Source organism: Hermetia illucens, chromosome 6, assembly GCF_905115235.1.
Source record: "Hermetia illucens chromosome 6, iHerIll2.2.curated.20191125, whole genome shotgun sequence".
NCBI lineage: Eukaryota > Metazoa > Arthropoda > Insecta > Diptera > Stratiomyidae > Hermetia > Hermetia illucens.
The window spans coordinates 94,668,080-94,692,936 of NC_051854.1; the positions used below are offsets into that span (position 1 = coordinate 94,668,080).

Consider the following 24,857-nt stretch of genomic DNA (forward strand, 5'->3'; position numbering starts at 1 on the left):
TGTCAATGGAACCTAAACGCATCCTGTTCATCATTATCAAACCGAGATAATTACTTAAAGCATTAACCTATATCAATCCGATAATTAAATATTAATATCTCAAATTAATTATTCTTCTTTTTCTTCAGCCTTTGTCTCGTGATCGGTTTCGCCATTTGGCTCTATCAAATGCCTGATCTGGGTGCAATCTTGAAGCTTTTAAATCCCCATCCAGCGTATCAAGCCACCCCTGTTTCGGCCTGCCTTTAGGTCGTTTACCATCGACTGCGATGTTCAGATTAATCTTGGCAAATGAATTCTCGTTTGCACGAATTGCGTGACCATACCATCGAAGACGCCGCTCTCGCAACTTTTCCACGATCGGTGCAACCCCATTACGATCGCGGATATCCTCATTTCCAATGTGATCAAAACGCGTCACGCCACTAGTCCAACGCAACATCTTCGTCTCCATTATCGCAAGACGTCGTTCGTTGTCTCTTATAGTCGGCCAACACTTAGAACCATAGAGAGCGACTGGAAGGACGACATTGCGGTAAATTTTAGATTTGAGACGTTCATTGATACGTCGATCACAAAGAACACTAGTTGTGGAACGCCACTTTATCCAGGTTGCGTTCATACGTGAAGAAATTTCATAATGCAGTTCTCCATTGGCCGATAGCATTGACCTGAGGTGTTTAAATCGCTCAGTTCTGGGCAGATCATTGCCGCTGACAGTGATTGTGCCTGTTTCATGGGAATCGATTATCAAAAATTCAGTTTTGTTTAGATTCAATCTGAGACCGTGTTGCATGTGGCAATCATTCCATTTTTGGATAAGTTGTTCGAGATAATTTTTGCTATTAGATGCTAGGAAAACATCATCTGCATAAAGCAGTGTGCAGGGCGCTGGACGTTGGGTGTCCCGTGTGACCATAACAAGAAAAAAGAGAAGTGGTGAGAGTGCGCTCCCTTGATGAACACCAACAGAGACACGAAGCGTGGTAGAGCAATTGAACCCAGGGCACGAGTTCTTCTGGCACCAAGTGTTGTCGTAAAGCATACCAGATGAATTCTTGTGGTACACGGTCAAACGCTTTCTCTAGATCCAGAAATGCTATGTAAAGAGGTCTATGTTTCTCTCGGTGTTTCCCCATGAGTAACCGCGCAGCGTGTATTGTGTCAGTAGTTCCGCAGTTTTTGACAAATCCGGCTTGATTCACGCTTACTTCAACGATTTCGCGAATACGGTTGTCAATATGCGTTCAAAAATCTTCATGGTATGGGCAAGTAAACAGATCGGACGGTAATTTACGCATTCTGCTGGAAGTGTGGTACTTTCTTGCCAGTCAGATGGTATTCTACCTTCCTGAATAACCCAATTAAAGAATTCACTGAGTCATAGTGTTGGGTCCCACCTCTTTTTCCAGAGCTCAGATGCGATGTCATCAGGTCGTGTTATTTTCCTCGATTCCATTCGTTTTATTGCTTCCTTGACTTCAGTTGGGCAGACATTTACGTGGGTACCTGTCTCGGGTACTTAATCCCACGGTCTTCTTAAAACACGGATTGATTTTGTGACCACAATTTGAGCCCCGCTGTGATACTGGTTGATGTAAGACCTACCTAAATCTCTACCAAACTATAGAGTACGCACCCGTGTTGAAACAGAATCTCACGTTTGATGCCCGAAGGTCTATGTTCGCTTAAACACAACCACCACTCCTATGAAGCTCCAACTAGGGGTGCAACCGCAACAATCGAGCTGAACGCATATACAACAGAAATTCTCCCGAAGTATGCGCATTCAGGGGCTATCCCGGTTCTCATGGTGCCAGTATACCCTTGGTAAGGTTTCGTGACCTACTGTCGTTTCAGATGAGTCCCTGTGCAGACTCAGGTCTGATCGCCCTAATTTTAGGCCTTTGAAGCATTCACCTACTGCATCACGGCCGGCAAACCAATGTTATACAGCGTCTCCCGGGGCCACCACTATGAAGGTTCTCCTCGGCCACTTGGTTTTGGTTGAACAGACACGGTTGCTGCCCCGTCTTCTTCACCGCCACCTCTGAGCACCAGTTCTGCTGACAGATGGAACTGCTCCCAATGTCGGTGATGATTGGGGAAGTGGAGGATCAACAAATTTTTCAGTTTAAAATCTGCTCGAAATATTGTCGCGGCTCGACGGTCGGTAAGCAAAGTACCGTTCTTGTCATTAACGCATCATATATGATCGATATCCTGTGTGCGTTCGTGTCGACTTTTAGTAGTTAGTTTAGTTTAGTTAAATGGGGGGAGCCGCAGCTCCGAGTACTCAGGCCATTATTAGGCCCATTGTACTATCCCCGTAAGTTGCCTATTCAATGGCTTCCCGCCTACGGTGTTCGCAGACTTTAGCGAATCTGAGAACATTCTCAAGAGGCAGAGAGTGTGCAGATTCCTCATTGAAGAAAACCTTGCCAAGGTGTCTTCGTCTGAGATCTGAGGATGCCGGCCAGCTGCATAAAAAGTGCAGGGCTGCCTCCACCTCCTCCTCACATTGGCTGCACACAGCCGAAACCACAGGGCAGTGTCCCGTCAAAAGCCCTGCTAGGGTTTTCATGTCCCACTTCTTAAGGGACAACAAAAATGCCGCTCTAGTGGCCCTAGGCTCCTTCACAAGGATTTTCTGCTGCCAGTGAAATGGCATATATCTCCGCCTGGAATATGGTCGTCATTTTTCCGAGGGGTCGGGCCAGTTCTATAATCGGATTCTCCGAGAACACACCTGCACCCGATCCATCCTCCATGACTGACCCGTCGGTGAAGATTATTAGGTCTGTAATCTGAAAAGACTCATGGCCACTTGTCGAGCATTCTTCTCTTTCGGTGATTACGACAGTGTATGTCTTTTCAAAGACGAATCTGGAAACCATATGATCGGTCGGCATCAGGGCTACCGGATGTTTTCCAAGGAATTTCCAGATAGACGCATGCCCGTTGGATTAGCCGCCTTTCCACGCCCCAATGGTATCGAGCCTATATGCGTCGTTGGCTGCATTCCGTTTCACCTCCAAGTGAATGGGGGGTAAATTTAGAATAGCTTCAAGTGCCGCAGTCGGCGTAGTACTCATTGCTCCAGTAATACTTAGGCAACCAAGTCTCTGAATCTGCGTTAGCAGCTTCCTGCTGTTAGGAAAGTTCAGTCTTGGCCACCAGACGATGCATGCATACATCAAAATGGGTTTTATTATGGATGTATACATCCAATATATCCGTTTAGGTGAAAGTCCCCAGGTCTTATCTATCGCATTCCTACAGCACCAGAGCAATCTGCAGGATTTCTGGTATTGTTCCTGGATATGATGCTTCCACGTTAACTTGGAGTCGAAATGTACTCCTAAGTACTTGACTGTTTGTGTCAGCTGGATTTCCGCCCCTGCTAAAGTGGGTATTGTATAGCTGCCCCACCTTGCGTTCCTAGTGAACATAACTAGTCCAGTCTTCCTAGCGTTAACCGTGAGTCCATTGCGGATGCACCAGCTGTGGATTACATGCAGAGTTGCATTCAAGCGGTCACATACTGTGTCCGCAAACTTGCCGGTAATTATTACAACTAGGTCGTCCGCAAATGCTTGCGCGAAGACTTTTTTGTCCTCCAGGAGCCACAGCAGGGTATCCATCACCAAGAGCCATAACAGTGGAGAGAGAACCCCTCCCTGTGGGCAGCCCCTGAGACATCCTGCTTCAATAGACTTCTGGCCGACCGATATGTGGATTTTTCTCCACTCTAGCATGCTGTCTTGCCGCATCACAAATTGCCGCAAATGATGCATAATTGAAGGCACCTTCGATGTCCATGAATGCGCCTAAGGCGTATTCTTTATCGGACATCGCCTTTTCAATTTTTGCCGTAAGTTCATGGAGTGCTGTCTCCGTGGATTTGCATTTCTGGTAGGCGTGTTGCCTATGGTGAAGTGGCCATTTAGGAATGTGTGTATCCCTTATGAACCGATCTACTAATCTTTCTAGTCCTTTTAGCAGAAAGGACGTTAGGCTGATCGGTCGAAAGCTTTTTGCGTCTGTGTAGGTGGGTTTTCCTGGATTGGGAATGAACAACACCTTCACATCCCGCCATTTAATTGGAATATAACCGTGCGCTAGGCATGCACGATATATATTCCGAATGTGTAGACCCAGGGCATCCATTCCTTCTATTACTAGCGCAGGGATGATGCCATCCGGACCTGCAGACTTGTATCTATGGAACGAGTTAAATGCCCATTTCACTCGCTCCAGTGATACTACTTTGCATACCAGATTCCAGTCTCTCGGTTGAGGGCTGTATGCACCTGTTGGCCCCGAGATTAGATTACTTCAAGCAAATGATTTGCCGTTTCTTCATCGCTTTCTGTGTACTTCCCATTCTGTAAACGTAAATAACCCAGTTTCTGGCTACATTCTTTGACCAGAATCCGCTTCAGCTTTGAGGTTGCCTCAAGAGAGTTAGTCTCTTCGCAAAAGCGTCTCCAAGATGATCGTTTAGCCGATCTAATGCTCTTCTTTAGAGCCTTCTGTGCCTCTTTATAGCGATTCCAGCTAGTGCTTGATTCACCCTTCAGAGCACGATTAAGGAACATCCTTGTCGTTCTCCTCTGTTTTGCCAAATCCGAGTTCCACCATGGTGTTTTACCCTTCTTTGGCATCTTGAGTGGACAGCTTTCTTCGAAAGCTTCTCTCATGCTAGTTGTGATCATCTGGGTTGTCTTCTCAATTCCAGCAATGGATTTGATGCGCCTCCCAGGGATCGTGACTCGGGCGCTCAATTCTGTATGATACATTAACCAATTTGTCTTCCTCGGATTCCGAAATGGAGTGGGTGGAGGTAAATCCATGCCCATAACGAAATCAATGCGTCTGTGATCCGAGAGTGTGATATCGTTTGATACTCTCCACTCTCCGATCAGAGCCGCGATGTCAGGAGATGCCACCGTGATGTCGATGACCTCTCGCCTGACCACGTTGAAGAAAGTGGGTTCATTACCCACATTTAGGATCTGCAAATCGGTTCCTACTAGAACTTCCCCAGCATATGTGATGAGCGTTGACATCACATCCTGCTATTACCCCCATTCCTCTACTTTTGGCATATTGGATAGCTCTGATGAATGTTCCACTGGGAACGTCTTCTGCGTCGTAGGGGAAATATGCAGAGCACCATAGTATCTCTTTATCTCCCTGTTGACTTTTTATGGTTAGCTTAGCCGATGTGGTGTCGCCATCACATAGGTCGTTAACCAGGTTAGCCTGGAAGTCTTTGGAGACTACCATGCAGGTGCGGGGTCGATCACTTCCATTGGCATACAATAGGTCAGCATGTTGGAAGTTTAGGCCCCTGACTGCCCCACCAACAACCCACGGTTCTTGTATGATATATTGATATGTATGATCCGCTTTACAATGCTGCAAATTTACTTGTTAAATGTGGCACCTCATTTACGTTTCAGATGTAGATGCCGGGGGCTGCATGTCCCCTTCAATGGTTTTAGGAGCCGACACTTGTAACGTGACGGTCCCCAGCCCATAGTAGAGCCGGCAACCCGATTTTTCCCGAACTTTCTTAACATCAGGTTCGGGAACGCCGATAGTGAGAAAAGTTCCCGGCCTATCGGTTCTCTCTCCTGTTTTGCTGCCTAGCAGCAACCAGGTAGAAGTGTTAAGGTTGTTCTGTACACCAAGTTGTTCCAGAACCCCGACACCATTTCGCTCTTCTTCTGGAAGCCAGAGAAAGCACTTTTTGATCGATGGAAGCTCAGAGACCCTTTTCAAGGTTAGTCGCGCACCCTCCCCCACATCGTTAAGGGAGGAGCTGTACTGCCTGAGCCACTCGTTCGTGTCTTCGTCGGCAAAGTTCAGCCGTAACATTTTACGGTATACACCTACCGACTCAAAGCAAAGCTTAATGCCTTGCGCGGACGCAGTCCTTACAGCTAGGAGGAGTTTCCTCCTAAACTGTTCGCACTGCTCAGTATCGTAGCCAGATGGATTAGAGTCGTCATACAGGACCCATCCATCGGCTTCGATAGCCTTGACTGCAAATGAAGGCCTAGCCGTTGCCGGCCGAGCCCTCTTTGCCGCCTTTTGTGTCGAAGAGTTAGGATCGTCCGAGGACCGCTGCCGCTTCGGTTTCCCCTTAGCCGCAGGTGCCCCGAACGCTCCTTTCCCCTCAACCTTGGCACAGCTCTTTGGTTGTGCGTTGCCCGGAGGCGGTTTGCCCGAAGGCGGTTTGCCCGGAGGCGGTTTGCCCGAAGACGGTTTGCCCGGAGGCTGTTTGCCCGAAGGCAGTTTGCTGTCCGTGGACAGGTGCTTACCCATGGGCAAGAGTTTAGCCTCAGCAGGTGGTGCAGATTGGAGCCTGAAGTCAGGAGTACTAACAGAAGGGGCCTGCTTCGGCTCGTCCGTTAAGGACTGGGTCCCAATTGAATTGGTTCCCACTTGAATAAGTGGGGTATCTGAGTCTAGACTCAGGTTCTCCATCGATGAGCTCAAGGTTGCCCCTTCACTCGGGGTTGGATCGTCACGATCGAAGTTCAATTGTGTTTGCTTAGTAGGTTTATGTTTTTGTTTTTTTGTTTTGTCATAGTTGGCTGCCATCGCCTCAATTTTTCCGGGGAAGGTAAGTCGATCTCGGCAGAGCCCCTTTTTGCCGAGACAAGGCTAGTTTAAACTGGGGGTCGCCTGGTACCCAGAGTTCACCGTTTACGGCCACATCTTAACCCCTGTGATCATTCAGCCCTCGGCACGGTAGTCACACCTTGGCTTGGGGTTTTGATTACCGCTTGGCTTCAGGTGTCACCTCCCGTTTCCTGGAGGATCTTCCTTACTGAGCTCCCTCACCACGTCAAGGTTGGTAATCGTCGAGGGAGCGACTTTTGGCAAGTAGATGCAGAACTCTCCCGCCATCCCGAGGATCCAGTTTATCGTAAAGATTTTTGTAATGGGCCCCTCGGATAACAGTGACCGCTCTCTTTGCTTCCTAGTTGTCATTCTATCGGCAAGACACTTGCGGTCATCATCAACAGGGTCTAGTCTAGGATACTGCGAGCAGTTAACATACATTAGAAACTTTAGTATCTTATCTACATATAAAAGGTAAAATTAATCACCTGAAGTAGACATATTCTGATAAGCTTGATAGGCACGCTATGTATTTTGTAGTAAACGGTTTCGTATCAATCTTTTGCGTTGAATTCTTAGAAACTAGTAAGTCTTTATGGTAAGTATAAAACTTCGTTTGCAAAATATATTCATACTTGAAATGCCCCCTCATCACAGAGGCAGACAGGCGTTGTTATATTCAGATAGATATGTATCAGGTATACTGTGATAGGCATCAATGTCACAACCGCCAAACTCAACTTGTGCTTGTGCAGTGCTTTATTTTCAATCAAAATCTTTTGTGTTTCACAAAGTTTCCTTTGTAACAAGGATTTCTATTTTTCTTTCTATTTTCAGAGAATTCATGACGGAATGCCTCTTTCCATCACCAACTCGGCCTTACGAATTGCCATGGGAGCAGAAAACAATATGGGGCGTGATTTTTGGCGCAATGCTTTTCATCGCCATCTCTGGAAACGTTATAGTCCTTTGGATTATCGTGGGTGAGATACGTTCTGAACAATATACTTCAACTCAGGTCCTTATATTCAAGTGTGTAAACAGGAAGAAATTTGAATCCAAATGAATGACAAAGTATGTTGGAACTTAATCAGGTTCAGATGTTTCGAATCTACTTTTCGAGCTCGTGTTTGGAATTAGATTTAACATGTGCAAACCGGGGATGCTTCCTCCTCCTCTTTGGATAAAACGTGGTAAGAAATCACTCTTAAAGATTGGATCAAAGGTGAACGAATTTAATCCGAAAACAGGAGCAATAGGTAACTGACCGAAGGAGTAGTTCCTTTTCTGAATTCAGAACCCAGGCCATCCTGTAAATATCTGTCAGGACGAAAAGCTGCCTTGGCATTAATAGGAAATGTAAAAATGAAACAAACAACCTCAATCGCCTCCTGTTTGATGCTGGGTAGTTTGTCGTGGTTATACATCTGTCGTTCAAAATATTTTATTTTTAATATTCCTTCGAGATGTACATGGATTCCAAGAAGGTTTAGCAGACTTTCTGCCAACTTATTTTCAAACTTTCACATACACATGAATACGATTATTTGGCCTTTTCCATAAAATTCTAGATTTTCTTGGAAAAGTAATATGGGAAAAGTAATATGGCTTTTCTGAATGAACACGTAAATGTGGCATAATAGAAAAATATTTCAGTTGTATCTATTAAAAAAAAGTTGATCTTATTTTTCTGGGGAATATATAGGAGTAGTGTTCCATTTTGAATGAAGGAATCCTCAATGACATAGTCGGATTCATCCGACCCACACCAGAAACAGAACTGGCTGCAGTTTGTATTCTGCTTGAGGCAATTCTAAGAGTTTCTGTGAATGAAAATGTATCTATAGGTATGAAACCGAAGACCTGCTGCGTTATGAACAATCTAGATTACAGTTCTCATGCTGAATGAGATACACAAGGCATACTGAGAAATTGAAATAAGATAAAAGGTAGTCGACCAAGAGTTTTATTGAACGAGTGCCTTCTAGCTTTCTGCATGATAAAGTAGTCTTCATTTAAGTTTTGAAATGTTGATTAAAAAAAAAAGTAAAATTGCTGAATATCTTCGACAAAAAAGTCTCCAATACGCTTAGTGCTATATGACACTGTTGGCCGCGTGGTACTGCCAAACGCTGTTGGGCGTCGCGGCTAGCTGCGAGATGCTGTTGAAATGACAAGTGTTTGTCCATCCGCATAAGTGAGAGGTTAGATTGCCGAACACTGCACAATTCATAAATGAAGTGAATGCATACTGCCAAAGAACAAGTTGTTTTACCTGTTCTATATTGATTAGTGTTATACACAGATATCAAGCCCCCTCCTCCCATCTTAGACGGCATAACTTTTTAAGAGGGGCTGATTGCCCTGATTTTCCATAAGAGCTTGAGGCAGGAGATCTCCCGCTTCTTCCCTCATTCCCTCCTTTACCTCTGCGAGGTTGGGGTTCGAAGTTAACTCCTTCCATTTTGATATGCAAATAGCCCCAATTTGAGGTGCCATGACTTTTTAAGATGGCACCTCGACAGTCGGACAGACGGACAGACGGACAGACAGACCTGTGAGGAGTGGCCAGATCTCCCATCAGGCGCGACCCCAGCTGGCGGATTGGGGCATACCCATTGATGTGTAAATATGTGCTCATGCACTTTTCTTTTCTGACTGTGCATGGGCTAGTGTTTGCTCATCTCTGGTGCGCGGGCCAAAATGGCTATGGGAAGGACACCCAGAAAATAAAACCAACATGGACGAATTGAGAAGGAGTAAAGTTACGGTGCAGGGGCTCGGAACCCCAGTACCGGCGGCTTTTGGGAGTGAGCAAGCGGGCTCGCGGCCGTCGATATCCCTCGACCGCAGTGCCTCGGTGGGGGACAACTTGGCCACCGTGGCATCTAATGCTACAAGTGTTTTCGATTTGGAAAAGGAAGTGTTCAAGCGAAGTACCACTCTACCAAGGACGCCAGTAACAAAACCGAAGAAGGGTGAATTGAAAGCAGATCGTTGGACAACAAACACAGCAACAACATCGACCGCACATATTCAAGAGGAGCAGCAACAGGAGGTACTCCAGGACCAGGAAAAGGACCCATTCGGAAGAAGTTCGTCAACTTTGAGATCTCCGCCAATACCAAACATCAAAAAAGATAAAACGGAGGGAAGGTCAATGAATGCCAAATGTGAAGGAGTATTTAAAAGTAGTAATCTGGTTAGGAATCATCATGGAGAGCAGAGCCCTGAAGCAGGAGAATTACCCTTCACACAGCTTGGTGCAAAAATAGTGGAGCTGTCTGAGTTCATCAAGAACAAGCACAACGTGCACCAAGCCATAAAAAATATGGTGAGAGCAATTAGAGTGCTCTACAACAAATCGCAGCAGGAGGAACAAAATTCCAAGGGCAAGTCGAAATCTGTTGCCCCAACGGTGACACAAGCGATCCAAGTGACACCTAATCGTGTTGCAATCGGCCTGCCACCAAACAAGAGAGTGCGGGAAAGAGATCCTATGGGAAGTCAACTGGCGCCTAAGAGGAAAAAAGCCATACAAATAGTTCCGAAAAACGGAACTAAAGGCTCCGAAGAGAGAAAGCAGGTCCCCAAAGTGCGAGCTCCGGCAATCGACTCGACAAAATCCAAGAGGAATGAAAAAGGTGATTGGACCAAAAAAAGGCGAAGAAAAAGGCAAAAGTGCGAATTCGCCCAGAAGCGATTGTAATCTCCAGCAATAGAAGTTTGTCTTACGCGGAGATACTGAAAAAGGACAAAGCTGACCCCGACCTAAAAGATCTAGGTGGAAATGTCAGCAAGATTCGAAGGACCCAAAAGGGTGACCTCATGTTTGAGCTGAAAAAAACCAGCTTGGGGAAAACTGATAGCTTCCGAGCTCAGGTTAAGAGCTCACTTGGGGAGAATGTCACAATACGGACCCAAAAACATGAGGTCTATATACAGTGCAAGGATCTCGATGAAGTGACATCCAAAGGAGAAATTTGCACTGCCTTGATGGAACAGTTCAAGTTGGAGGTACTTGCCGAAGAGTCCATTGTGAGTTTGCGGAAAGCCTATGGCAATACTCAGACGGCCACATTGCGCGCAGAAGTTATTGGCGGCCGGGAAGGTTCCAATCGGATGGGTTGTTTGCCGTCTGAGAGAGCAGATTTCTCTAAAGAGGTGCTTCAAGTGCCTCGCGTTTGGTCATTTCGCAAAGGCATGCACCAGCGGCATTGATCGGTCCGATCGATGCAGAAGGTGTGGGGAGAAAGGCCATATTGCCAAAGCGTGCAATGCTTATTATGTGAAGGAAGTGAGGAACGGGATTACCGGCATATTGCCGGAAGTGCTAAATGCCCGAAATTTAGGAAGACGCTGACTTCAATGAAAAAATGAGGTTTATTCAAATAAACCTCAATCATTTACTCGAGCAGACCATCTACGAATCTGAGGTGGAAATTGCCATCATTAGCGAACCCTATAGAAACCGTCACGGTGGCGTGTGGGTTATAGATTCGTCTGGTAGAGCGGCGATATGGGCATGCGGTCGACAAGCCATCCAATGTACTGAGAATCAGACATACAGCGGCTTTGTGTGGGCGAAAATAAACGGGGTATATGTGTACAGCTGTTACGCCCCACCAAGCCCGACATTGCCCGAATTCGAGGAAATGCTTGACAGCCTTGTTCTCGACACAAGGGGTCGTAGTCCAAGGGTGATTGCTGGTGACTTCAATGCTTGTGCCCGTGAGTAGGGTAGCACAGAGACAAGTGCAAGGGGCCCAGTCTATTAGACACTTTCGCATCATGCCCGAAAGCGAGAGATGTCAGGCTGGTCCGCTAAAGCTCTGGATGAGCAGACCTTCATGGAGGTGTGGTTAGACCAACCTAATAAAGTAGGCGCCTCTACGGAAAGAGCTGCCCATGTGGTCCGATGCATCGCTGAAGCGTGTGACGCGTCCCTACCGAGGAGGTGCTCATTCCCCAGTAGAAGACCAAACTGCTGGTGGAATGCTGAACTGGCCAGTCTTCGATCAGCCTGCCACCGAGCCAGAAGAGCGGCTCAAAGAGCAGTAGGCAGAATCGACCAAGGGCAAAAAGAGCGCGCCTATAAGGAAGCCCGCAAAACCCTCAAGCTCGCCATCCAACGGAGCAACAGGGAATGCTTTAAGGAGCTCTGTTTGGAAACGGACGTAAACCCATGGGGGAGCGCCTATAGAATCGTGATGGGGCGATTCAGAAGCCGATCATTTCCGCAGATCACGTGTCCTACACTCTTGTTAAAAATTATCCAGGGGTTATTCCCTCAGCAAGAGGAGGGCATAGACAGCTTCCAGCGACCCCTGAACGGCACGGCAATACCACCAGTCACCAGTGACGAGCTGCTGGAAATCTGCACTAGGATAGGAGATAATAAAGCTCCGGGTCTGGATGGCGTACCGAATAAGGCCCTTAAGCTTGCCGTGAAATCCAGACCGGGCATATTCGCTAAGTTGTTCGAAGCGTGCATGTCCGAGGGGATATTTCCTGCATCATGGAAACGACAGAAGTTGGTGCTACTGCCTAAGGCTGGCAAACCACCAGGTGAGCCAACCTCTTACAGACCTATTTATCTTTTGGACACTGTGGGCAAAATGCTAGAGCGAGCAATCTATAATAGATTACTCCCGGTTGTTGAGAGCCAGGAAGTCTCTCAGATCGGCAGTATGGGTTCCGTAAAGCCAGATCAACCATTGATGCCATCAAAATGGTTACTGGCTTGGCCGAAGATGCAATCCATGGAAGGGGCAGTACTAACAAATATTGCATAGTGGTGACCCTGGATGTGAGAAATGCATTCAATTCGGTCAATTGGAACCTAATGCGGGAATCTCTGGTGAAGATTGGTGTTCCCGCTTATCTTGCAGCTATTATCAACAGCTATTTACAAGAACGGAGGCTTTGGTATGACACCGATGGTAAACCCCAAGAGTACGTTGTCTCAGCGGGGGTCCCACAGGGCTCCGTACTGGCCCACTGCTGTGGAACCCCCTTCCGGAGGAAGTCACGGTGGTGGGCTACGCCGATGATATAGGTTGTTGTTGCAAAGCATCTCGAAGATGCTGAGTTATACTCATGCGAAGCGATCAGTGCTGTTAAGGGTTGGCTTTAGAGTTCTGGTCTGACACTTGTGGAGGAAAAAACGGAAGCGGTCCTTATCACCAAGCGCCGTAAAAGAAATTTTGCCCGAATTCAAATTGGGAATCATATCATCACTTCTAAGCCTGCGATCAAATACTTGGGATAATGATAGATGGGAAGCTTAGATATAAGGCATACGTGCAGTATGTCTATGAAAAAGCATCCACTGCGAGTGTGGCCCTGGCAAGAATGATGCCACACGTGGGAGGGCCACGGCATGCTTCCAGGTTGCTTATAGCTAGGGTAATGAGTTCGATCCTGCTCTATGCAGCTCCAGTTTGGGGAAAGGCATTTCAGGTTACATTTAACGGTAACAAACTGAGTTCAGTCTACAGAAGAACAGCCCTAAGAGTATGCTCGGCATTCAGGACTGTCTCAGATGATGCAGCATTCGTCATTTCTGGAATGATGCCCATTGACATCTTGGCAGATGAGATGACGAATATATATAATGCGAAGTCTATCTCTCCTTTATCGCAGACGAAAAACGCCGAAAGGGAGAGATCGCTAAATAGATGACAAGAGCGTTAGGAACGCTCGAGAAAGGGTCGGTGGACACACAGGCTCATCCTTGCCATCAAGGAGTGGTTGGAGAGACGGCACGGTGAGATTAATTATAATCTTACTCAGTTTCTCACAGGGCATGGAGGATATCGTCAGTATCTGTTCAGGTTTAAACTGGATACCTCACCCGACTGTCCAAACTGCGATGGAGTCCCGAAGGACTCAGAGCATGTATTCTTCCACTGTCCAAGGTTTGTGGAGGAAAGGAAGAACCTAGAGGAGACTCTAGGAGAGGTGCTTGTACCAGAGAATCTGGTGCGAAGAATGCTAACATGTCAGGAAGGTTGGTATGCGATCAACTCCATGGTCGTATCTATCCAAAGCAAACTGCGAAAGGCAGAGGAGATCAGAAAGGCGCGGTTACGTACGCCACGTAGAGACGAAAGGGGACGAAGCTAAAATGAGCTGACTTCGCCCTGTGATATAATACCGTACGGTGGTTCCACGGGGCTTGGAGGGAGTCGGGGGTGGTTTTAGTGGGTAAGAATCGCACACGCTGGCGTGTCCAGGCCAGTGTCTTTTGAAGATTTCCACCTCCTCAAAAAAAAAAAAGACGGACAGACGGACAGACAGACCAAAAGGGCTATGTGGAGGATACTTAGAACATAAAACCACTATGGAAGACATGAGAAGGAGGAAACTTATGGTGCAGGGGCTCGGAAGCCCAGTACCGGCGGCTTTTGGAGTGAGCTCCCGGTCGTCAATATCTCTCAACCGCAGTGCCACCGTGATAGACAACTTGGTCACCTTGGCATATAATGCTACAAGTGATTTGGATCTGGAGAAGGAGGTGTTCAAGGGAAGTAGCACTCTACGGTGAACACCAATAACAAAATCGAAGAAAGATGGGTTGAAAGCAGATCGTTGGACGACAAAAACGGCAACAACACCGACTGCACATATTCAAGTGGAGTGACAGCAGGAGGTACTCCAGGACCAGGAAAAGGACCCATTCAGAAGAAGTTCGTCAACTTTGAGATTTCTGTCAATGCCACACATAAAAAAAGATAAAACGGAGAGAAAGTCAATGTGAAGGACTATTTAAAAATAGTGATCCGGTTAGAAGTCTCCCTTCACACAGCTTGGTACAAAAATAATTGAGCTGTCCGAGTTCATCAAGGACAAGCACAACGTGCATCAAGCTATAAAAAATATAGTGAGAGCTATTAGAATGCTCTGCAACAAATCGCAGCAGGAGGAACGAAATTCCAATGACAAGCCGAAATCTGCTGTCCCAACGGTGTCACAGGCGACCCAAGTGACACCTAATTGTATTGCAATAAACCTGTCACCAAACAAGAGAGTGCGGAAAAAAAATGTGGATCCTCTGGGAAATCACTGGGCGCCTAAAAGGAAAATGGCCATGCAAATAGTTTCGAAAAACGAAATTGAAAGCATCGAAGGAAGAAAGCGAGTCTCCCAAGTGCGAGCTCCGGCTATCGAATCGGAAAAATCCAAGGGGAATGAAATCGGTGAATGAACAAAGTGTCTTTTGATGAATTCCACCTCCTCAAAAAAAAAACAGATAGACAGTAATCCGATTTTAATAAGGTTTTTGTTTTACCCAGAGCCCTAAGAAACACACTTTAAGAAGCGATTACTTTTTAAGGGCAGGATGCCGCGACTAGTCGGAAGACGTGTTTTAAATGACTGACAGTTTTCTATTTACGCGGTTGGACTACCGAACGTTGGACCTTCTGTTCACCAACAAAATGGACGTCGTTGGGTTAACTGGTTCTATCAAGTAAAGTTAAGCTGCGGCTAACCGCAAGTCGGATTGCAGCTCTCCAATCAACCGCTGTGTTTGGAATTTTCTTGCGGTGTATGATGTACCAGTACGCGAGATTACACATTAAAATCAAAAAGCATCCGGCCGCCGACTAGCCGCCTACGCGGTTAACAGCAAGTGAGTATGAACCTTAAGACGGAAATCGACTATTTTCACATAAAATGTCCAATAAGCAGAGAATCATTGACATATGATTGCCCCTCGCCCCTTGGTGGGGTACATTACCTCAACCACATCTCTGTGTCATCGTTCGCGGTTACCTGAAATGCTCTTAAGCCCCCTCACAAGCTCCCATTAATCCAAGGTCCGTGACCAGGTGAGAGAGCAAGCAGATGTCATCAGCGTAGTCGAGGTATTTGAAAAAAGTTGTCCTCGTCCATTGGACTTCTGGCCTCGATGTCCCCCGGACAAGGCAGTATGAAAAACGTCACCGACAACAAGAAGAAGTAATATTGGTGGCAGGATGCAATCCCGTCGGACTCCGCTTTGGACCTCCTCCGAGATTATACCTCGGTGAAGCACGTGACATTTTGCGCTATCATATGTTGCTCTGGTCAAAGCTATTAATTTCTGCGTCGGGTGAAAGTAGGCGATGTATATGAGTACAGTTGTTACCCCCTACCTAATCTCATAGTGTCTGAGTTTAAAAGCATGTCATACAACCTTGTTCCCAACGCAAGGGGACCACGTCCAATTTTAATACGTGGACTTTAGAATGGGGAAGCAAAGAGGATAACGCCAAAGACCGAAGGTTTTTAGACGCTTTTGCCTAGTGATATATAGTTCTGGTCAACGAAGGTAACGTAAACATCTTTTGGAAATGGCGGCCTGCTTAATCGTAAACCCTTCACTACTGCGTGGTATTCCTGGCACATTAGCCAGGGCTATATCCATAGCGATCGCCAGGCTATTATTTGCGAGCTATGGAGAGAGCTGCAAGGGAAGAGTTCACCCATAGACAAGGGGGGCACCAATCAAATCGACAAAAGGATAATAGAGGCAAACCTTTATGACAGTGGAGCTAATCCAACTGGCGCGTCCATGGGAGAAGCCCTCTATATGACACAATGCATTACTATGGCATACGACGCACCCATGTCTAGTAGGTGAATATTCCTTAGTAGGAGACCCAACTGTCGGTGGAATAATGGACTAGCCCGCCTTGAGCAGCCTGCCATCAAGCTAGACAACTTAGAGGGCTGTAGGTAGGATCGATTGAACGCAAAGGAGCCCGTAAAAACCTTAAGCTTGCCATACACCGTAGCAAGAGAGAGTGTTTTACGGAGATCTGTTCGGTGGCGGATGTAAACCCGTGGGGGAGTGTCTATAGAATTGTTATGGTTCCTCACCGTAAAATCCACGCCAGACATATTCCCTGAGTGTTTCGAAGTATGCATGTCCGAGGGAATATTTTCTGCAACGTGGGAATGGCAGAAAGTGGTTCTATTGCTTAAAGCTATCAAACTTCCGGGTGAGCAATCTTCTTACAGATCCATGTGTCTGCTAGATACTCTATGAAAAATGTTAAAGCAGGTAATGTATAATAAATTTCTCCTGGCTGTCGATAGACAAGGACGCTTGCCAGATATGCAGTACGTACTCGCAAATATTGCGTGGTTATGATCTTTGACGGGAATAATGCATTCAACTCGGCCAATTATAACCGCATACATAAGCACTTGGTGACGATTTGTGGTTCCACCTATCTCGTTGCTATTGTCGATAAACCTGACTAAAAAGTGCTGCGCTGGAACGAAAAACCGGTTCTCATCACCAAGCACTGTAGGAAAAACTATGCTTACATAAGAATTCGGCGTCATATTATTACTTCCAAGCCGGATTTGGCAATCCTGATAAATGCACAGGTCAGTTTTACGCAGCACATAAAGTATACTTGCAAAAAGGTGGCAAGTTTATTATGGCCTTAGCAAGAATGATGCTGAATATAGTTTGGAGAACAGCGTTTCGAATCATATCTACCGTACGTAAACGGACGGCGGCCTACAGAAGACCAGCCCTACTTAGGGATATGTTCTGCCTTCAAGACCATCTCAGACGATGTGACGTTCGTTATCTCGGGAATGTTCGTGGACGAGAAGTCAACCGTTGACGCCTTCACAGATCCTTGACCATATGCAAGCTCGTTCGTGTTGCGGTATACAGTTCTGAAATCATTGCCATCTGCGGAATCTTCCGCTTCCTTGACCACCACAATAACAGATTCTCTTTTGTCATGGCGTACACTACGCTGAACTTCTCGAGATTTCGCTCGATATCGGAGTTCGAGCGCGTCACCTCCGCCATCACTCGCAGCGATCAGTAGAGCCTTCTATCCTTTCCATTCATCCATTTGCTTCCGCGATTCTGCAGTCAGCCAGATCTTATGACGGCCGACGGTATGTGTAGCACCCGAGGAAAGACAATTTTTAATGGCGAATGAATGGTAATCGACATTCTCCGCAGATTACTCAGTATATCTGTCGTCCGATCAGCAAGATAACTCTCCCATTGTCGAACGACAATTGGTTCATACAAGCGGTCGATGTTGAACTTAGAAGGTCGCAGCCCCCCAACCTTGCGAAAAGTGACGAACGCAAGAGGCAAGCGACTATCATCATACCTTTGAAGGCTGGTATCAGCACCTCTCTTGTGACGTACATCCAAAAGACAACTCCTAAATCTACTACTGATGGCGAAACAGTCGATATGATTACTCGTACAGAGTTGAAACCTATCGGAGCATATGACAGGCTCTGTGCTCGAACAATATGTCACCAATGACGAGGCCAGATCACCCATCACAATGTCACCTTTAGGAAATCTCCCCAGAACTGCGAATAATTGATTGCTTCTAGAAAGCATCCTCCTCCACTATACCGGAGGTCTATGTTATGATGCTCCTTAATCTAGACCGACATCATGCAGTTAGGAGTGGGTCAGAAATCGGCTCTCAGGTCAAGAGAGCGTACCTTGTGGTAGCCGTTAGAAGCATCCCAACATCTGATTCGTGTCTGCTATCACTTGGCTCTCCAGAGTACAAGGGCATATTGCCATTAGAGTGGCAAGAGAGAGAGAAGTACTTTTCAGAGTCCCACCATTTTACTCCGCTTAGGCCCAGAATGTCCAGCTTATATCGTTGGAATTCCCACTCAAATTGGTGAGAGCCAGTATTTTGTGGATCCTCGCTACCCTTATCGAGGAGCGTGCGCACATCCCAGAAACCAGTCATAGTCGGTCTTCGATAGCCAAAGGTCTTTGCCAGTCAGTCCATAAGCAAGCCTTTGATGATGTGTTGGTAGCAGAAGAGCTTCAAAATTCGCAGATTGTTAGCCTACAGATTTCTATAACTCTCAGTAGCCTTTTACGACAAGCAGGGAAAACTTTGAATGTATCTTTAAACCCCAAATCACCGGGCTTTGATATTGACCTAATATTGCTATTAGGGTATCACAAAACTTGCCTCAGCTCAGCTCAACATGAAACTTTGAAACACTTCAAAGATGATCAACTTCAGCTTTGGCGGAGACTTCTAAGCACTAGCTGCAATGTGCAGATATTCGCAATTCTGCTGAGTAGGAACCATGAATAAATTAGATATCTAAAGCATTTAAGATAGAACCCACTATACGGGCAAAGTACCGACAGTGAAGATGGATAGAAAATCAAGCGGAAAAGTAAAAAAATTAGATACGAAACGAGAATTCGCTAATGGATTGCAATTTTTGTGTTTTTCGGCACCCATTTCCTCACAGGAAATGTGTTCCTTTTTCAGTGGAAAAGCACGTGTACCTTCTTCATCTATCAAGTATGTACCAAGTGGATTTTCCGGCTATTTTCATGAAAATAGATCATCTCACTTTCAATATTGATTCAAATAATGGAGAAGCAATCCACCTTTTTGAGTTCTTTTTCCTGAAGAGCGACTGACCCTACCTTTTGAAATGTTTTCAATATGCAAGCATTATGCTAACGATTTTCGGGATAACCCTTGGGCCGATGGTTCCGATAGGAAAAATAAAATTGAGTTCAAGGATGTTGGAAAAAACCTTATTGCCATTTATCGCAGATTTATTTGCTTGTTTTACTTTGAAAAAATTGGGAAACACTTCCACTTAAAGGAAATTTCAGTCCGTTCCATTCACCTACTAACGCTGGCCAAAAAATAACTGTGATGTTTCGCATTATGTTGTTATGGTTGTTAGAATAAAACCTTTTTATGTCGGTTATTCCCCCCCCCCCTTCCATTCTTTCTATTGTCAATATCGTTCTCATTATAGTGATCGATAATTCTCCAAAACATCCAGAAATTGGAAAAAAAATATAGAATAAGGCATGAGAGTGGTTGCAGTATTATCGTTGATTTTGTTTTGAAAAAAAAGGTAACCTTGCTTAGGATGCCTCGAAATTCTTTCTGGAACTTTTGGGATTGAACAGAAGCCCGACCAAAATTTGCAATTTTACAACAACTAACTGAAATCAGTCAACCTACACATAATCGTTCAACAATTTTTGACAACGTTTCATTCCGACATCAATGTTCAGACCAATCCTGGTAATTGAGTTTCCATACCAGCAAAGACGCCTCTATCGAAATTTCTCTACGATCGGTTCTCATCCTCATATTAATCACGGGTGTCCCCATTTCTGATGTGGTCGTGTATTAAACCACCGATCCGACGCAACATCTTTGCCTTCATTACTGCCTGGCGTCGTTCATTGACTTTCATAGTCGGTCAACACTCAGAACCATAGAGGATGACAGGGCGAACGACACTGCGGTAAGTTTTGGATCTATTGCATCTGTTGTGGAAAACAAAATAATAAAAAATAACGCTTCGACCGCAGGCGAAAAGTCGCAATACTTGTGACTCGTGATCAAGAAGAGAAGACCCATCCTTATTCGGTGCTACCCTTGCTTCTTTTATTAATCAGGTGCAGCTTCCAGGGTCCCCGTCATACCTTAGCATCTCTAAGCTATATTTCATGGAAATACTCCTTTGCGTGAGTTCTTAACAGCGTAGTCATTGGAGAGTCACTCCACAATGACTACGCTGTGACTACCAATTATTCGGCGAAAGGACTTATATCAGTCCTGTTGGTGATTATACCGTCACTGAGATCTTAGTGGCATATGGAACATGGAAATATGGTTGCCGTTCACCCCATAATGGCACAGCAGGTTAACCCCGGCCATATGCCAACGTTCACGGTTCATCAAAATGTCCTTTAATCCAACCTACGGCTTCCTGAGAAGCTTGCACTATTCCGTCAATATTTTGCATCATGTACACCAACTTGGGACAGTAGATTACATTGAATAGTGCCCCCCCCCCACTTTCCACAAAACGGGTGTCTTTTTGGAACCGAAACGGTCATCTCCTTCTTCTACTATCTGCGAATTTGAAGTCTAGTGACTTTACTCCATTTAAGTGCATTGCTGCCCAGATTGTTTCCCTTCCATCTGGAGGGGTAGTACATATCTGCACCAATGACGAGGCGATGGAAACTGTAGAATCCCCCAAACTTCCTACCATTATTATCATGGTCGCTAAGATCATGTTTCCGCAGCTCGTGTCCAAGTAAGGTGCTGTCGGAGCCCACCTTGGAACTCAACTGCGTGTAATGGCTTGTAGAAACCTTTCTTTTCCACTATGCAGTTTTGATGTTCCTAAAACTGGTCCGGACTCTTGCAGTCAAGGTTCTGTCAGAAACCAGGTGGTTAGAAGGGCGTGGTTTGTGGTAGCCTGTAACAATCCGACATTGGATCCGGGTTTACTATCATTTGGCTTTCCAGAATACAAAAGCGCAGTGCCACGACTGAGAGAGACAGGATTTCTCTTCAGATTCCGACCATTTCACATCGCTTGGGGCCATCATATCTTTAAATTTTCAGTTGTAGGGTTGGAGAAAGCTAACATTCTGGAGATCCTTGACACCGTGGTCTAGGAGCGTGTGTACATTCTAGTAATGAATCATAAACCGCTTTCGATAACCAGAGATGGTAGATCGTTCTGAAAGTCCCGATATTTACAGGTTCTCAGACCAGAAACTTCTATGCCTGTTAGTCGTCTATTATGACAAGTAGGAAATACATTGAATGTATTCTTAGCTACGAGATTTTTTTAAATGGCCGAAATGTGCATAATTCTTACAACAAGTCGGGAAACCGGAAGCTGGACGCTTCAGGTACGAAAGGTTTTGTGTATTTCTTAGTACGTAGCACGTAATATATGAGAGTATCCCCTTTCGGGTGATATTGACATTCATAGTCTTGAATTTTCAAAGAAGCAACAAATTTGAGGTATTATAACTTTGTTAGTAATAGTGCGATTTCCACCAAACCAAAGATCATGCTCTATATTATAGCCTATATCACTGCAAAATTTCATGGTACTAGGATGAATTTAAGGGGGGTTTCTAACCAATTATAAAAAATTGTAGTATGATAATATACTATTATTAACTTTATTTAAACAGATATCGGCATGGAAGGTATTTCGGAGCCCAGGCACCATATAGTGGCAGTGGGTTTCTGAGAATGGCCCCCTTAAAGAAGTGATCACTTTCAACCCCCCGCGCTCCCCACCCTTTCAACGAATGTCAAAACTAAGATCGGCTTTGAAAAGTACTAATCGAGACCTTTGATACCCCACATGACTATATTTGATAAAAAAAAATTTTACACCCCCCTTTTGCATGTATGGGGACCCCCCCTTAAATTCGACGTAAAAATATGTAATTCACTGTATGCGTGAGCGTTCACAGTTCCCACCTTTCTTCCAAATTTGGTGTCAATCGCTATAACCGTCTCCGATAAAAATGCGTGTGGCGGACAGACAGACAGACAGACAGACAGACAGACAGACAGACAGACAGACAGACGGACAGACGGACAGACGGACAGACGGACAGACGGACAGACGGACAGACGGACAGACGGACAGACGGACAGACGGACAGACGGACAGACGGACAGACGGACAGACGGACAGACGGACAGACGGAAAGACGGACAGACGGACAGACGGACAGACGGACAGACGGACAGACGGACAGACGGACAGACGGACAGACGGACAGACGGACAAACGGACAGACGGACGGACAGACAGATGCACTAGCGGCATCGATCGGTCCGATCGATGTCGAAGATGTGGGGAAAAAGGACATATTGCCAAGGAGTGCAATAGAGACCCCAAATGCATTTTGTGCGAAGAAAAGGAGGGAAGGGATAACCGGCATATTGCCGGAAGTGGGAAATGCCCACAATTTAGGAAGGCGTTAACTGCAGTGAAAAAATGAGGTTAATACAAATAAACCTTAATCATTGCAGGGTCGCACAAGATTTGCTTGCGCAGACCACTTACGAATCCGTAATGGAGATTGCTATCATTAGTGAACCGTAGAGAAATCTTGACGGTGCTGTATGGGTCACAGATTCGACTGGTGGAGCGGCGATATGGGCGTGCGGTCGTCAAGCCATACAATATAGCATGGGTCAGGCGGCTAGAGGGTGTGGGCAAAAATAAGCGGTGTATTCATACATAGCTGTTACGCCCCACCGAGCCTCACACTGCCCGAATTTGAAGAACTGTTAGACGATCTTGTTCACGATGTAAAGGGACGGAGTCCAAAGGTGATAGCCGGTGACTTTAATGCGTGGGCTATCGAGTGGGGCAGCAAAGAGACTAACGCAAGGGGGCGGTGCTTATTAGAAGCATTCGCCCAGTTGGATGTGGTTCTGGCCAACGAAGGCGATATAAACACTTATCGGAAAGGGGGAACTGGGTCAATTGTAGATCTGACTATCAGCCCTGCATTAGCACGTGACATGTCCTGGCAAGTTAGTGAGGACTTCACGTACAGCGACCACCAGGCAATCACCTTTGAACTAAGGATGGAGCCACAAGGCAGGACACCCGCACCCCGGAAGCCGAAATCCAGAGGAACACCAGGATGGCCTGCCAAAGCGATGGATGAGCAGACATTCATGGAGGTGTGGCTAGATTTGCCTAGCAAAGCAGGCACCTCCACGGATAGAGCTCTCCATGTCACACAGAGTATCTCTAAAGCATGTGACGCGTCGATGCCTAGGAGTTGTTCATTCCCCACTAGAAGACCCAATTATTGGTGCAATAGTGAACTTGCCAATCTTCGATCGATTTGCCACAGAGCCAGACGAACGGCTCAGAGGGCAATAGGTAGGATCGATCAGGGCAAAAGGAGCATTTCTATAGGGAAACTCGCAAGGACCTCAAGCTCGCCATCCAGCGGAGTAAGAGGGAATGTTTTAAGGGGCTCTGTTCGGAAACGGACATAAATCCGTGGGGTAGCGCCTATAAAATCGTGACAGGACGATTCAGAGGCCGATCGTCTCCGCAGATCACGTGCCCTATGCTCTTGTTGAAAATAATCCAGGGGTTATTTCCGCAGCAAGAGGGGGGTGCTGACACCTTCCAGCGCCCTCTGAATGTGACGCCGATTCCACCAGTCACCAGGGACGAGCTGCTAGAGATCTGCAGTCGAATAGGCGACAGTAAAGCCCCGGGTCTTGACGGCATACCGAATAAAGCTCTCAAACTTGCCGTCAAAAGTAGCCCGGATATGTTCGCGGAGCTGTTTGAAACGTGCATGTCGGAGGGTATTTTTCCTGCACCATGGAAGCGGCAGAAGCTGGTACTGTTGCCTAAGGCTGGCAAACCTCCAGGTGAACCGTCCTCCTATAGACCCATATGTCTTCTAGACACTATGGGGAAAATGTTGGAGCGGGCCATTTATAATAGATTACTTCCAGTCGTCGAGAGCCAAGGGGGCCTTTCAGATAGGCAGTATGGGTTCCGTAAAGCCAGATCAACCATTGATGCCATCAAAATGGTTACTGGCTTGGCCGAAAATGAAATTCACGGAAGGGGTTATACCAGCAAATATTGCGTGGTGGTGACCCTGGATGTGAGGAATGCATTTAACTCGGCCAATTGGAACCTTATACGAAAGTCTCTGGCGACGATTGGTGTTCCCACCTACCTCGCCGCTATTATCGATAGCTACTTGAAAGAGCGGACACTCTGGTATGATACCGATGACGGATCCAAAGAGTACGTTGTCTCCGCGGGTGTCCCCCAGGGCTCTGTACTGGGCCCACTACTGTGGAACATCATGTATAATGATGTGCTCAACCTTCCGGTTCCGGAGGAGGTTACGATGGTGGGTTACGTCGATGATATAGCACTGGTTGTGGTTGCAAAGCATCTCGAGGATGCTGAGTTGTGCTCAAGCGAAGCAATCAGTGTTATTAAGGCTTGGTTAGAGAGTGCTGGACTGGCACTCGCGGAGGAAAAGACGGAAGCGGTCCCCATCACTAAGCGCCGCAAAAGAAATTATGCCTGCATTAGAATCGGGAATCGTATCATCACTTCCAAGCCGGCCATCAAATACTTGGGGGTGATGATAGACGGAGGACTTAATTTTAAGCAGCACATAGAGCATACTTGTAAACGAGCATCCACCACGAGTATTTCTCTGGCAAGGATGATGCCGAACGTAGGAGGCCCGCGGCATACTTGCAGGCTGCTCATAGCCAGGGTGGTGAGCTCTATCATGCTGTATGCAGTCCCAGTTTGGGGAAAAGCACTGCAGGTTTTAGGCAATACACATAAACTGAGTGCGGTCTACAGAAGAACATCCCTAAGGGTGTGTTCTG

The 24,857-nt window shown here is 46.2% G+C and overlaps 1 protein-coding gene across 2 annotated transcripts in view; it reads left to right on the top strand.

Moving 5' to 3' along the window:
- LOC119659813 (tachykinin-like peptides receptor 86C) overlaps positions 1 to 24,857 on the top strand; it is a 491,301-nt gene that overhangs the window by 323,099 nt on the left and 143,345 nt on the right. For both annotated transcript variants that reach the window (XM_038068094.1, XM_038068095.1), the window contains exon 2: positions 7,477 to 7,622. In XM_038068094.1, the coding sequence (XP_037924022.1) occupies positions 7,477 to 7,622 (146 nt within the window). The remainder of the gene's footprint in view (positions 1 to 7,476; positions 7,623 to 24,857) is intronic.